This window comes from Filicampus tigris, chromosome 10, assembly GCF_054856515.1.
Source record: "Filicampus tigris isolate MCC_2025a chromosome 10, RoL_Ftig_1.0, whole genome shotgun sequence".
In the NCBI taxonomy this organism is placed as follows: Eukaryota; Metazoa; Chordata; class Actinopteri; order Syngnathiformes; family Syngnathidae; genus Filicampus; species Filicampus tigris.
This window is the reverse complement of record NC_141226.1, coordinates 9574745-9588743: the sequence shown is the minus strand read 5'-3', so window position 1 is coordinate 9588743 and position 13999 is coordinate 9574745. Positions and strand designations below refer to the sequence as shown.

At 39.3% G+C, this 13999-nt stretch overlaps 1 protein-coding gene across 5 annotated transcripts in view; it reads right to left on the bottom strand.

Moving 5' to 3' along the window:
- Positions 1-13999, bottom strand: part of apoltp (apolipoprotein lipid transfer particle homolog) — a 56316-nt gene that overhangs the window by 41435 nt on the left and 882 nt on the right. For all 5 annotated transcript variants that reach the window (XR_015088438.1, XR_015088439.1, XM_086043540.1 and 2 more), the window contains exons 2-25: positions 13799-13849; positions 13052-13218; positions 12902-12972; positions 12584-12746; positions 11700-11837; positions 10624-10801; positions 10381-10517; positions 10135-10238; positions 9724-9889; positions 8385-8570; positions 8143-8295; positions 7797-7941; positions 6923-7081; positions 6019-6137; positions 5709-5924; positions 4906-5064; positions 4638-4822; positions 3821-4003; positions 3610-3701; positions 2551-2720; positions 1788-1941; positions 1645-1721; positions 711-891; positions 302-457 (exon numbers count right to left, since the gene is read on the bottom strand). Coding sequence is in view for 3 of the 5 variants with exons in the window: in XM_086043540.1 (XP_085899666.1) it covers positions 302-457; positions 711-891; positions 1645-1721; positions 1788-1941; positions 2551-2720; positions 3610-3701; positions 3821-4003; positions 4638-4822; positions 4906-5064; positions 5709-5924; positions 6019-6137; positions 6923-7081; positions 7797-7941; positions 8143-8295; positions 8385-8570; positions 9724-9889; positions 10135-10238; positions 10381-10517; positions 10624-10801; positions 11700-11837; positions 12584-12746; positions 12902-12972; positions 13052-13218; positions 13799-13849 (3510 nt within the window). In the remaining 2 variants the exon portion in view is untranslated. The remainder of the gene's footprint in view (positions 1-301; positions 458-710; positions 892-1644; positions 1722-1787; positions 1942-2550; positions 2721-3609; positions 3702-3820; positions 4004-4637; positions 4823-4905; positions 5065-5708; positions 5925-6018; positions 6138-6922; positions 7082-7796; positions 7942-8142; positions 8296-8384; positions 8571-9723; positions 9890-10134; positions 10239-10380; positions 10518-10623; positions 10802-11699; positions 11838-12583; positions 12747-12901; positions 12973-13051; positions 13219-13798; positions 13850-13999) is intronic.

Sequence of the window (13999 nt, the reverse complement as noted above, 5' to 3'; positions counted from 1 at the left end):
GAATGCCAAAAATACCACTATCTGTATTTTACCAAGCAAAAAGGTATTGGGCGATTAATATGTTAAGATGGCAACAAGTTACTTCTTAAGGGATGAAGCCCTTAGCTACTGAGTAACTTTGTATTTATTAAACAACCAATTGGGAAAACACATTATCCTGTACAACAGTGTTTCACAACCTGCAGTGAGCCACAGCACGTATTTTTCATCTTAAAAATCTCACGGCACAACACCAAACAAAAATTCCACAAAAAGTATGCACGTTTACTGGAATAAAGAACCCTATTTTTCATACACTCACCGCCCAGCCCATATTTGAGGCGAAGCCCTGAACTCCACGTCGCCCCTTTCTGCTCCATGAGTCCCAGCATTCTGCTGCCGACTACGCCGGGTAAGAGAAGATCCGCTTCCAGAGAGTACTGTCTGCTGTGGCTGTCCCTCCTTCGTTCCAGGGCCACTATGGACAGAGATTTTATTTAAGTGTATTGTGAAAGGAAACATGAGCCACTTACATGCCCAAACTGTGAATATTTTTTTAAACATACAAATATTGACTATAAGGGTCATTTCCAGAATTGGAGGACATTTTCTATCCCATGCCCCACTTGAAATTTAATATAATTAATAGAATCCATTGTCGCATACCTATAAATTGTCCTCAAATTCTAGAATGACACATAAGACCTAATAAGGTCCTGCCTGTTGTATACCTGAAAGTGACGCAGGTAGTCTGAACACGTTCTTCACTGTGGCAGAAAAGCTCATCTTCCTGCCCAGTCCACGAGTAACATTGGCAGAGACGATAATTGGATTTCTATTGGCAGCCATTTTGGCTTCAAAGTGGTAGCGGGACCTAAACTCTGAGATGAGAGTCTGTTTGTCCACCAAACCCTTGAGTACAGAAAATGAATTCAAAGAAATTTACAGGTCAAAAGATTAGACGTACCTGCACCAAACATCGAGTAAGATCCAAGCCACGAGCTATTTTAAAAAAGTGTGGCTTATTCAGAATGGGGAAATACCTCTCAGTATAGTGTAGTACGGTTTGAAATCAATTCAATTAATATCAATTCAATATCTCACTGAAATCTCTTTGATACTTTAACAATAGAGCATTACCGACTTTTTAAAGTCAGAATTTACAGTTATTGCATGGAATCTTATTCAGCTGTATGGATCATTTCATAATGTTTGTAATCAATAGGCGCCATAATACTTCCAGGTGAAAGACAAGTGATAGACTAAATCCGACCCGAATTGAAATGATGACAAATATGTGTGTAGTGTTTGGGTTTACACCGCCAGGTATTCCCCAAAAGGTTTAGGTGTTTTCAATTCCTTTGGTTTAAAAAAATAAATACATCATAATGAATCCATCAGAAATTGTGGGTGCACTTCACAAATTCAAACTACGGCCATACAGAAGAAGTCTGAAAATCCTCAATCCATTTACCCTGCTTTCTCAATAACTCTGCCTGATCAAATAAGAAGTGAGGGTTGGTTAACTATGTGCTACGTGGAAACGTTTCGCTTTTTACCACACTGAAGTGCATGTACCATCATGGCGTATAGGTGCACCAATTGTTGTGACAGTGTGTGTTTTAGTAATAGAAGAAATCTTTCAGGAAAGTCCTAAAAACTTACCAAAACATAATAATGAACACCATCAAGTATTAGCTCAAGTTTTGCCGTCTTTGTACTCCTCTCTTGTTCAAGTTGCCCTGAAAAAGCAAAACATCTTCTGTATCCACAAACCAAATCTTGTTAATGTTACTTGTTACACTAACCTTGTATGAGGATACTTTTTAGAGGGTGCGATACTCTTAGCAGAAATCTGTGAGGGTTGAAGGCCAAGTCAAGTGACATGTCCCTGGGGATAGATGACTTTGGAGTAGCCAGAAGGAGGTGGATAGAAGCCTCTTTGGGAAACCAGCTGTCTACCTGAAGTCAAAGTTAGGCTTTAAAGATGAAGTTGACCCAAACACATTTTTTTCCAGAATATATTCTATGCATACCCACTAGTTGAAACAGGGCATTCTGATTAATATTGTGTTTATGGAATATAGCAAAATCCACCTGATTTTAGCCTTCACGGGGGGCAGCCATTTTGTCACTTATGTCGACTGAAAATGACATTACAGTTGCTCAGGGATCAGGTAACAACCAATCACAGCTTACCTGTTTTCTGAAGCTGAACCATGATTGATCATTATTGGTTATTGGTCATCAGTCAACAGAAGTGACACAATGGAGGCTCCCTGAGCTAGCTAAAAACGGGTGGATTCCTCATATTCCACAAACGCAATATGAATCAGAATGCCGTGTTTGGACTAGTGGGCCTGCATAGAACATATCCTTGAAAAAAATGTGTTTGGATTGACTTCCCCTTTAAGCATTTGACATTATTAAACCAGATAAAGATACCATAATAATATTATTTGGTTCTTCTCCTAAAAATTCACATGGCAAATAGTCTTTGTAGCTCTCACACAGATGTCTCAAAGAAAAGAGAATAGAAATTGTGCATTATATTTGCTAGATTTCTAGTACCAGTGGGACCATTGAGTAGGCAGCCTCAAGCAAGTAGTAATGGAGACCTCTGTCCAGTTTCAGCAGCCGAACGGACAGGTGGGTGGGACCTGAAGGCGGGAATGAAATGCCCCCAGAAGCTAAGGGGTAGGAGGCATTGGCACAAAGTTGCCAGCCGACCATCTTTGACCCTGTGAAGAGAGATCAGAAGAAGAGACAACACAGCATTGGACGCAAGTAATTATGTTTGTTATTCATTCATTTTCTATTCAGCAGATCCTGTTCACAGCACTTTTATCGGTGCCTGTAAGGCCCGCCGCACACTTCAGAATGCGGCCGAATTCTACCAAAATGGACCTTTGCAAAAGAAAGAAAAAATGACAGCTGGCAACTCACACTCACTCAATGAGCGATTGAGCTCTTCTAACCTACAACAGTTTTTGAACCTCCGCATAGAGTATATTGTACAATGTCATTTTTATCAAACCATAAAAATATAGTATGGTTGTCAAGGAAGGAGCAGGTTGCCACAAAGAGTGAAAGTGGGTGGGAATAAACAACCGAGTGTGGATATTTTTAGAGGCTTGTAGATTATTTGCATTATTTGCATTGATGATTTGAGGTGATCCCTGTAAAATAGGCAACACAGAACCATTCACAGATCACACCTATGGGTAATTTGGAGTTAACTCAACATTGCACATCTGTGGGAGGACACTGAAATAATGAGAGAGCAGCCATACAGAGCAGAGGGGGAACATACAAACTCCACACAGAAAGGTCTGAGCTGAGATTCCAACATGAACATTCCTACTGTGATGTAGACAAGCTAATAATAGGCTCCACGATGCTGCTACATTCTATTTTTTTTTTGTCTTTTCAATATGTACAGTATTTGAAATGTTGTATAGAATAGTGACTGAGTTGAAAATTTGTGATTGCATCAAATTCTAAACACCCTCCTTGCTGTTTCTGGACTAAATGGCTATTAAGGTTGTTGATATAATTGAGCAAATGTGGCCATGTGTGACAGTTACATTCACTTCACTGATGTCTGTGGTGTACATGCAAATGCCTTACAGGTCTTTGGTGTGCAGGCAGTCTGCTGGATGCGGCTCTTTGGACCTTTAATCTCCTCTCTGTGATCGCCACTGAGTTGAAATACTCGAGAGCTGTTAAACAAATGCAGGTGTGGTTGTATCATATACGACAAAACACCCTCACCTGCCCTCCGTCCCCCATTACAAATGCTTTCTTAACAGAGAAACTGCAGTGACTTTTGTGCACTCACCTAAGCGACATGATGTCCATGGCATCTTCTGGCGTATTAAGTGTGACTCTGAGATCTTGCCCCTCCTGCATGTGGACACTCCCATCCAGACTAGTGGAGCTCACCAGTTCAGAAATCCAGCAGACTGCAGCATGACCCAGGGTGCCATCAACCCCCATCCTGGCTGACAGGCTGACAAAAGCACTGGGGGAATGGAAACAAGTCAACACAGCTTGATACTGACAGAATCAAATTAAGTTGGATGATGTCTGTGGAGAATTGTTTGAGCGTTTGTTCCATCTGTACTAGTACGCACTTTGTCCTCAGTAAGACACTTCAGCTACATATTACGAGTGAGGCAAAATACTATAAGTGACTCTTTCTTATTAGTAATGTTTTTTTTCCACTACTGCATGACATTTATGCACACTAGTAGGACAACTTGGGCATATTAGTCAAACAACTATGTTACTTGTTTGTTTTGTTTGTTTATTTCTTATTTAGTGTCATGCACAATTAAAGGTGCCCAGCCCACATGGTCTTGTAAGACACAAAAATAAACAGTAGGCAGCCATTCACAAATATATCGCAACTGTGATGTCATTTTCAGTCAACAGAAGTGACAAAATGGCCGCCCCTTGATGGCTGGATTTTTCTGCTTAACTCATACAAACGCAATGTTAATCAGAATGCCTTGTTTCAAGTAGTGGGCCTGTATTGAACGTATTCTTGAAAAAAATATGTTTGGGTTGACTTTTCCTTTAAATGTCTTTCTAGTGAGGGCATTTTAATACATGGATAATAAGGACATCGAATTAGTGCTCACATGTCGACTTACTTGGGTTTAATGTAACCAGCAAGGGAGAAGTGTGACGTATCCCTGTAGTTGATGTTTCCTTTGAGCCGCAGTGAAAGAAAGGATGTCATATTGGTAGCTATTTTCACAGGTAAGCCAGACAAAGACGGCAGAACCAACTCTTCTGTCAAAAGCACAGCCCTGTGATTCAACTGAACCTCGTGACCCTGCAAAACAAAGAGGGCGTAAGGAACCATTTGAAAACCCAATAAAGATAATGATAATGATGATGATTAAACCACCAGGACACCTTGAGCAGTTTGACAGCCAGTCCCGCCGCGCTGAGTGACATTTGATCGATTTGCGCAGAGAGATCGTCACACGTAAACACACTGAGCTCATTACCAAACACTTTCACACCAACCCAACACTTCAGGCCATCCTCTTCCATTTTTTTCCTTGTGGATAACTGGAACAGACAAAACAAATGTATATTGTGCACTCTGCACACACTATATTTATTGTACACTCTCAGACCACAAGTTTAGGGATGACTTCATCTAATCTGGTACAAATCTGGTGCAGAATTACAATGTAACATACTGAGAAGGATTTATGATATGTATTGTGATTGATTGGTAATCTGATTTAGCTACATCCCATGTGAAAAATACTAGAAATATCTCACAAAAAGGATGCAGAACTGTTCTACACTACTGCAACCAGCAACGTTCACGTTCACGTATTAACGGTTCAGCATTTGCCAATTAACAGGTTTTTTTTGGAGGGGGGGCAACTAATTCTCCTATTCACTCTCTTTGTAGTCAGGGAAAAGCAGTAACAAAAATTACTTTGGCATCATCTGTTGGCACCTTGATGCCAAGGAACTTTTAGGGTGAGTTGAGGAACTTAATTTAGACAAAAGTAGGTGTCCGAGTTTCAGGTTAGAATAAATAACGTCTTGTCGATTGTCAAACAAAACACAACAGGCCCTGTTGTTAGTCTTTCCAAAAAAGAACAAGTGCCATTTCTGCTGCCCAGACTGTACATTTCTGAGCACATACTGTACCCGCCCATGATAAGACACCAGCATTGTCATTGCTGTGACCTCACCAATGCCCTGGCCTGCTTCAGATAACTGTTGCTGCTGGATAAACACAAGTCTTTCTTTCCTAGATGGTCTTCATTAAGTTTTCCTCTCATCCTGCTCGCCTCTTTGGACACTGAATGCTTTTGATCTGAAGAAGTGGGTTCCCCATCGGTGGAGGGACTCAGATGAGCCAAAATGCTCTTCAGAAGGGGTTCAGCATTCTCAATGTGAAGATCCACCTAGGATGTAAATTGCGGGTGTAAGTGCTGCATGGACGCAAATGTACAGTAGTATATTTTACTAAGAGAGTGGGGATTAAAAAATGGCACTCACTTCTAGAAGGTTGCTGGCTCGACCATGCAAATAAACTGTCAGGTTAGCGGACGCAGACCTCGGAAGAAATGATTTGGGGGAGAAAATGAGAGTTGTTTCCACATTTGAGATTCCCATTCCTGAAACATTCAAAAACAGGAACAAAAGAAGACTGTATGATTCTTCCAATAGCTAGAATGAAATTTGAAAAGAAGAAGGTAAAAGAGAATGTTTTTATATAGCTTGATCATTATCAAGAAGCCTATATTTATTTTATATCATTATTATTTTATATTATTTCTTTAATATTTACTGTCTTAATTTAGCTTTTTTTGTGTTCATTAAAATGTGCTTACTGTTGTTTTTTTCATCAAGCAATCAATCTCATTAACAAAGTGGTTAGTGTATTTATTGTGCATAAAACAGGCAATTTATTTAATTACTTATACACATAAAGACTTTGCTAATTACTTTGCTAAAGAAAATACATACGCAATTAAATTGAAAACAATAATGAGTAATTTAAATATTTATGTTTAGTAATTGTGGTTAATGTATTCATTGTGAATAAAACGTTTAAAGTAAAGACAATTACTCATACATTACTTTAACAACTTTGTATTGTATAAAACAATTATACATAATTAAATTAGAAATGAGAATAACCAATTACGAGAAATAGTTCCTTGTTAAAAATAAATAGAAAACAAATAAATATATAATAACAATACAAATAGTCATATATTTATTGATTTATTAGTTTAGTTTACTTTACTTTTTAGTTTCCTGACACAAATGTGGCCCTGGAGAACAAAGGTATGCCCCTCTACCCCACCCCCACCATCAATCCCAAACTAAACATACAACCACCGCCCCCGGCTTTAAGGTCTTTTTAATAAACATTTGCAGAATTATCAGATCTTACCATTTATAACTGTGTAGTCTGAATAGGAAGAGTATTTCAAAAAATCTGCTTCAAAGTCTCTGCTGATTATATCATCAGGGAGAGAATCAGTCAGGGTCTGCTTCATGGGGTCTTCACTTCTCAGGATATTAGTTAGGTGACTCCACACAAATGAGCCCACTACACAGAAACATAAAATCAATGCAAAAGATTTAAAACATGAAATGTCACGCTTATTTTCTCTAAATTGATAAACAAGAATTAAATTCACTAAGCAGTGAACCTCTGCGATATTGTGGTTCATCATTGTCACACCTGCTAGATCTCAGATTTTTAAATGATTGTTTGTTTGGGACTTTTACAGTATAATTTTAGTGACATTTTGAGTGTGATTATTGTTGTATGCTCTGTTTGTATGCGTTGCTGCTCCATATGTTAAAGTAGTAGTTTGAAGGTTTATAATTACCATAACATCTATGATCATTTGTATTAGCTCATCTATGGCATTTCGTATTACTTGTTAGCATTAAACTAGCAGACTTTCAACGGGCGAATTAACATGGTTTGGTTGAACATGTTGGTGTTTGAATATGTATGTGTCTAATGTCAGTTTTACAGTAAACTTAAACTTTGGGTGACAAACAAACAGCTTGAAGCAAGCACTCTTGTGAGTGACAGTCTTTTCACTTCCTCAAAGTGATCTTATACGATAGCCTCTCATTCATTCCCGGCAAGAAAATGTGACCAGGTGCTAAGTAATACTTTTAAAAGTCTGTTCTAATAACTTTAAGTAGGTTTCAATAACTTTAAATGTGTTTGAAGTATGTTAAAGGGGCATAACTCTATATATTTGAAAATATATATGTCTCTCTCTATCAAGGAATCATCTACCGACCTTGGCTGGAGTTTTCATTTCTCAAGGTCACCTTCACCGCTTCAAACACATCTTGAGCCGGGCAGCGCATGAGCTCCTGGTATGCTGCAATTCTGACCTCCGGATCCTCCAGGGAGGAGCGGTACAGCTGCAACAGCAAAGTCCTCTGTAAAAGGGGAACTGCTGTCAGTCACTCATGTCAGACTCCTGCTAACCACCTCACCTCCTCACCTCGATCTGTCATGAAGCATGGATTTAGACACTTATAAAATTCACTCTCACAAACGCGTGTAAATGTAGTTCACCTGAAATGTCGGAAAATGAGGAGGAATTTCACTTTGTGCAAAACGTTGTCATATTTACTCACATTAGTTGAGCAATCAAAACGTCTGAAGGCCTTTATGGCGGCTAGTCTCAGCTCCAAAGGTGCTGAGTGGTTGAGTCCACAGTGATTTAATAGAGGGATAAAGGTTGAAGCAGCCAGGCCCATGTTGCCCACAGATTTCATTGCATAAATAAACTGTTAGATAAAATGGGATTATTTAGAATTTTAGTGTATATTCTGTACATTTAGTTTTTATTAAACATAAATGTGAATATTTATTGTACCTCTTTCACTTTAGCAGGACATTGTGGCTCACAGCATTCCTTCAAGGACACTTCTAGTGTCTGTATGAAGGCCTGTACTTGAGGAAGGTCAATGCAGGGAGTAGTGGAGCGCTGACACAGTTGATGGATCAGGGTGGATCCAGCCAGCAGAGCCTTGTACCGCACCTCTTGGATGTTAACTAAAGTCTTTCACAAAGAGCAGAGAGTTTCAATGCTTTCATTCTGCAAAAACAGTTTGATTTCCCACGATATAAACTAGATGGACAAAGTCATTGAGACACATCTCCTAATCGATTAGTCAACCAGGGATTAAGACTAACCCCTTGATTCTCATTTATTTTAACAAGATATATTACAAAATTCAGTGTGAGGGTCATTACAGAATTGGAGGGCTTTTTTTTAATTTACTTTTAGTAGTAATTATTCTCTGAAGTTGTGTCTCTCAAAATACAAGCAAGACCATTACTAAAAGATTGCGGGCCAACTAGAGGAAGCGAAAAAGTGAGCTGCATTACTAAGCAGAAATGACATAATCAAGGTAATAGCTCTGACCATGGGTACGCCTAAGGTCTCTTCTATTTTTCATAGTTCTTCAATGGTTTCAGCTATAATGGGGTGTGACACTCAAATCAGTGCAACCCTGTTGCTCATATTGACATTAGTATCATTATTTTTTTCATTTCATAGCTGTTTGTTTGTTTTTTGACAAGTTAGCGTAGTAGCTAACAAAGTTAACATTTACTACATTTCTTAAATAAAATCTCTAAAATTAATATTGATTTGCAACCTGTAAGTGTCTTTATGTATAATGCAGTTATCGAACAACATTTTTGAAACTATGTTTTTCGTGTGTTTGAGTATATGTAACAGATGTGCCAAACTAAACACATCAAAAATGAAATAGCTCATAAAAAGTATACCGTTCATTATATGATGCTTTATTACCTCTTTTTCTTGAAAGAATAATATAAAAATGTGAAATACTGGTCAGTTTTTTTTTATGTTGGTGTCTACATTGTCCTCCAATTCTGGAATGACCCATGAATGATCCCCAGACTACAAAACAAGGCCAATGAATACACGTTTCTGTGAGTTTGGTGGAGCACAACATAAGAATCTTGACTCAGCCCCATAAAAAACATACTGGATAAACTACAACAGAAATTCTGACTAATTAATCTGGATAAATGGACAAAGATTCCTACAAATAAATGCAAAGTGGGAACTAGCTACATTCTCAGTTATTTTATCTGTATTATACAGGTATCACAATACTTTGTACATGTATTTCATCTCATAGGTGAAAACCGGAAGCCAAAATTCATGCAGACGTTCCTACATTGAGGGAGTGTATGATCCGTGGCGAAGGGTTAGGGATTAGGCCGATGGTGGTGAGGAAAGAATGAGCCTGTTCGTCCTCCAGTTCTTTCCCCTTTATAAGGTCAGTCAGTAGTAAGATGCAATTTTCTGAGCCACAAGCAGGTAATGCATCCAAAAGGGGCTGCCTGTCCCAAACAGTGAATGGACATTAGATCAACATTTGCTATCTGTGTGGAATGTGGAGTTCACTTCAATAAGGACAAGTTTAGTAAACACAAGCAGATACTTCGGAGGTACAACACCGAGAGTCGATTTCTGATTGATTGCCATACAATGACTCATTTAAGTATCAATGTAGACAGTGTTATTAAGAACCGGATATATTATGTTTTAACGAAGTTATGCCAAAAGAAGGCTAACCGACACTGACCAGTCATTGCGGCACTTGAAAGACGCTTCCTGCCAAAGTGTCTTGAGCTGCGGTAGAGTCAGCTCTCTAAGCTGAAAAGCCAACTGAAGAAACCAATGTGACACCTAGGAGTGTAAAAAAATAAATAAAAAATAAATAAAAAACATCACTAGTGTAGCTGATATTATGATATACTAAAAAAAAAGTTAGGGAAATTCATCTTCTGGACATGAGGTTCCGCAGAAATGTATTGCATTTTAAGCCTACCTCTTGTGGACGTGATGTGATGCTACACAACATTCTGGTAGTTTGGCTGACTTGGTGGGGAGAGAAAATATTTCCAGGTCTTGCAGCTCCTTCGTCCTCAAACTGCAAGTCAGTTTTTGTCCATAAACCTAAAGAATCTGCCAGAGTAGTAACACACTACACATCACGTCGGTGTTATGTCATTTCCACTCCCTGTGGTGCATGAAGTGAATTTCAATTTGCGGCCCCATTTCCATCACTTACCTGCTCTTGCAATGGTGCCTGACTGGGCTCTGAGCAACTGCAAAGTTGACTCAGTTTGCGTCTTCACCTGCCCTGCAGTCTGGGACCACATTGTTATGGATACAGTTTCGGTACAGTTGACCTCTTCCATAACTGCAGAGCCGTAGGCCTGAACACAGCGTAGCTCTGATTGCACTGGCTGTCGATAAGGCAAACGAGAATGGAGTTTAATAATCTTTTAGTATATTAATCAAACACATTTATTCAAGGTGTTTCTTGGCTCAAACTGAGCAACTGAGGCTGGTTCTGATCACTCAACTGCACAAGATTGTCAAATGCTCAGGGCAGTATGAGTCTTTGTACATGTGCTGCTTGATCATCTGGCCCACACTGAAAGGGAAAACTCCTATTTTGGGTTTTAAATATATATTTTGTGTTGCCAGCCCTGGCCACATCCAAATTTTAAATGCAGGAAAATCATGGCTTTATTGAAATATATAAACACAGGCATGACACTACAATGCTAAGGGGTGCTCTAACCTCATTAGGAATTTGTGTAGTCCTGGTTTAACCCCTCTAGCATTTTATTTTACATTTTAAAATGTTTTTGTATTCATTTAATTAAGTTTAATATCAACATTAACGAGTTCACAACTAACCATTCTGTAACATTCCAATCCCTGCTTCCATGTTCGTGCCGGACCTGCACCCAGTGTGTGTTTGAGAGTGGAGGGGAAGGGCGATAGGAAATCTTTCATTAACTTACGCTTCAGTTAAAGATGTTGGTGGTCACTTGTATTAGGCTTTGTTTAATGAACTTTGGCTAAACTCAGTTAAAAGTACTTTTATTTTTTGAGAATACTTGTGCTGTTTATCATCCTTTCATTGAAAATACGAGAACCACTATAAAGAAAGTGAAGTGATAAAAATTGATTATTTTCTCAGTTCCCCCGCATATCGGTCAGGCCTCCCTAAGTCCCCAGGTGAGAAAAAATCCTGGTGCCATGCCTGTATAAATACTGTATTTTATTTTTTGTTGTTGTTATTATTCATGTATTATTTATTTTACCCAAAAAAGACAATGGGAATGAACTCACCGTGTCTCCTGTTACAGCTACGGAATGAGTCCAGAAATGTGCCAGCCTTGACTGTTGGCATTGTTTCAGAAATCTGTTTTTTAACAATAATCGTCCTCGCCTTTCATACAAGCTGGCGCAGGTCCCATGCACATCGGTCTGAAGTGGGAACATTTGATCAAAGTTAGATAATCATACTCTCAGAGAACATTTCATCAGTTACACGTTAACCTAATGTAATGAAGAGTTACAATAGACGTGATGTTATGGATGCATGAATGTTTTTTTTTCCAGGTCATTGTATGACAGAACAAACTTGAATTTGACAATTACTCTTAATTTATATAGATTGCTCTTTACAACAAATTCGATTGTTTGTCCAGGTTAAGATGGGAGCCTGAAGCAACACTTAGATTGGGTGCATGGGGATTAACATAGCAGGGAAGGGAACCAAGGTTGTTGGGGATAGAAGTTTTAGACTTTGAAGGGCCGAAGACAATGACTTTAGTTTTGCCGTCATTAAACTGGAGAAAAGTATTTGCCACCCAGATTTTCATCCTCCCAAATGGTCTGAAAGAGGCTGCATGGAGTTGCCACAGTTGAAGTCATCTGCATGGAAATGGAATGAAATGTGAAATATTCTGAAGACATTTCCTTGCAGGAGCATGAAAAGGCAGAAATGCACGAGACTCCAGAATTGACCCCTGGGGGACACCTTAAGACACAGGGACAAGGGATGAAGAGTATTGGCCTACAAGGATACTAAAAAGATCTTTGGTGGAAGGAGGATTAAACTAAGGGATGTACCCTTGATAAAAAAAAAACAATGTTCAAGATAATCCAGTAGTGTACTATGATCTACATTGTCCGCAGCAGCACTAAACTCAAACAGTACTAGATCTCACCTCTGTTTCTGAATTTTTTGATTTTGTGCTGGAGGTCTGGAGCATGCTCAGAAATGCCCTTTTAATGTTCAACGTCCACACCTGCTCCCCCTCCTGGATACACAGGGTAAAGACCTTTCCCCCCTGGAGGGAGAACTTCAGGGGTGTTCTCTCCAGCGACTGCCTGGGAAACAAAAACACCAGCTGAGCTCACCGGGACCCAAAAACACAACGAGGGCTGCAAGTATCATATGTCATGATCTGGCTTGTTGTGGCATCACGTGAATTGAGAACATCAACTGGTGAAAGGATGTATAAGCGTGTATATTTGGAGATTACCTCAAATTTTTTAACCGAGGCACAGAATGTTCCTTCTGAGGGGAAAGTCGCTTTATCTGTGGATTTCTTATCTATGGCACAATTCCCTCATTGTAAGTAATCAACAAACAGGGAGTTTTCTTTATATTACAGAAATAGACAGAATCTGACCTGCATCATTAGATGACACTCGGAGATGGCCTCAATATCAACCACACAGTCCAGTACCAGTCCATTTCTGCCGACATTCGAGTCGTGCAGGGATGTAGTGATTGTTGTTTTATACCTGTAAGTATACCTCACCCCTTTCTGATAGGACATGTCAGAGGTAGAGAATGCTAAGGAAGGACATGCAGGAACAACAACATTATTGATGAGATTTGAAGGGAATTGTTTATTTCTCGTTCTTGTTCAAAGAAATGACCAGAGGTGGGCATTCGGTCTATGTGACGGACCGGTCCATCTATTCGTCACTGACGGTCGCCCGTTTTGCTGACGGTTGACAAATGACGGGAAAAAATTCAAAATAGACGGATTAAGCATAGTCCAGTCTTATCAATTTTTCGCAGCGAGGCTTTGATGGCGAACGCGGGGAGGAAAATAATGAGTTAGTGAGTTGTGGTTTCTGTGGTTGTTGCTTAGGGGACATATTTGAGTGAGGGATGGGGGGTTGGGGGGTGCTAAAGAAAGTTTAGTCGGACTTGTTGACGGACAGGTCTATTAGACGGGTAAAATTTTTGTGGCAAATGACGGACAACGGAAGGGTACCCACGCTGCAGACAGATAACGAAAAACGGACCCCTCAATTTTTAGTAAAATGCCCAGCTCTGGAAATGATTAATATAATTTAGATGTACCTTTTTTAAGCAAAATCATGAATATACAATATACGCAAACTCCCACAAACATTTTTCCTACCTGCACAACTTGAATCACAGAGATCAGACTTTGACTGGAGGCAATCAGCTACTGCAAAGAAAGCAAGGCACATCTCACACATGCTGATAAACACTGAAAAACTTCACCAAAAGAGAACATAGTTTGCTTCCACACTCAACATTACCGCTCCTATCTAATTTAAAGAGGTCATATTGCAAACACAATAAAAACAATAAAATA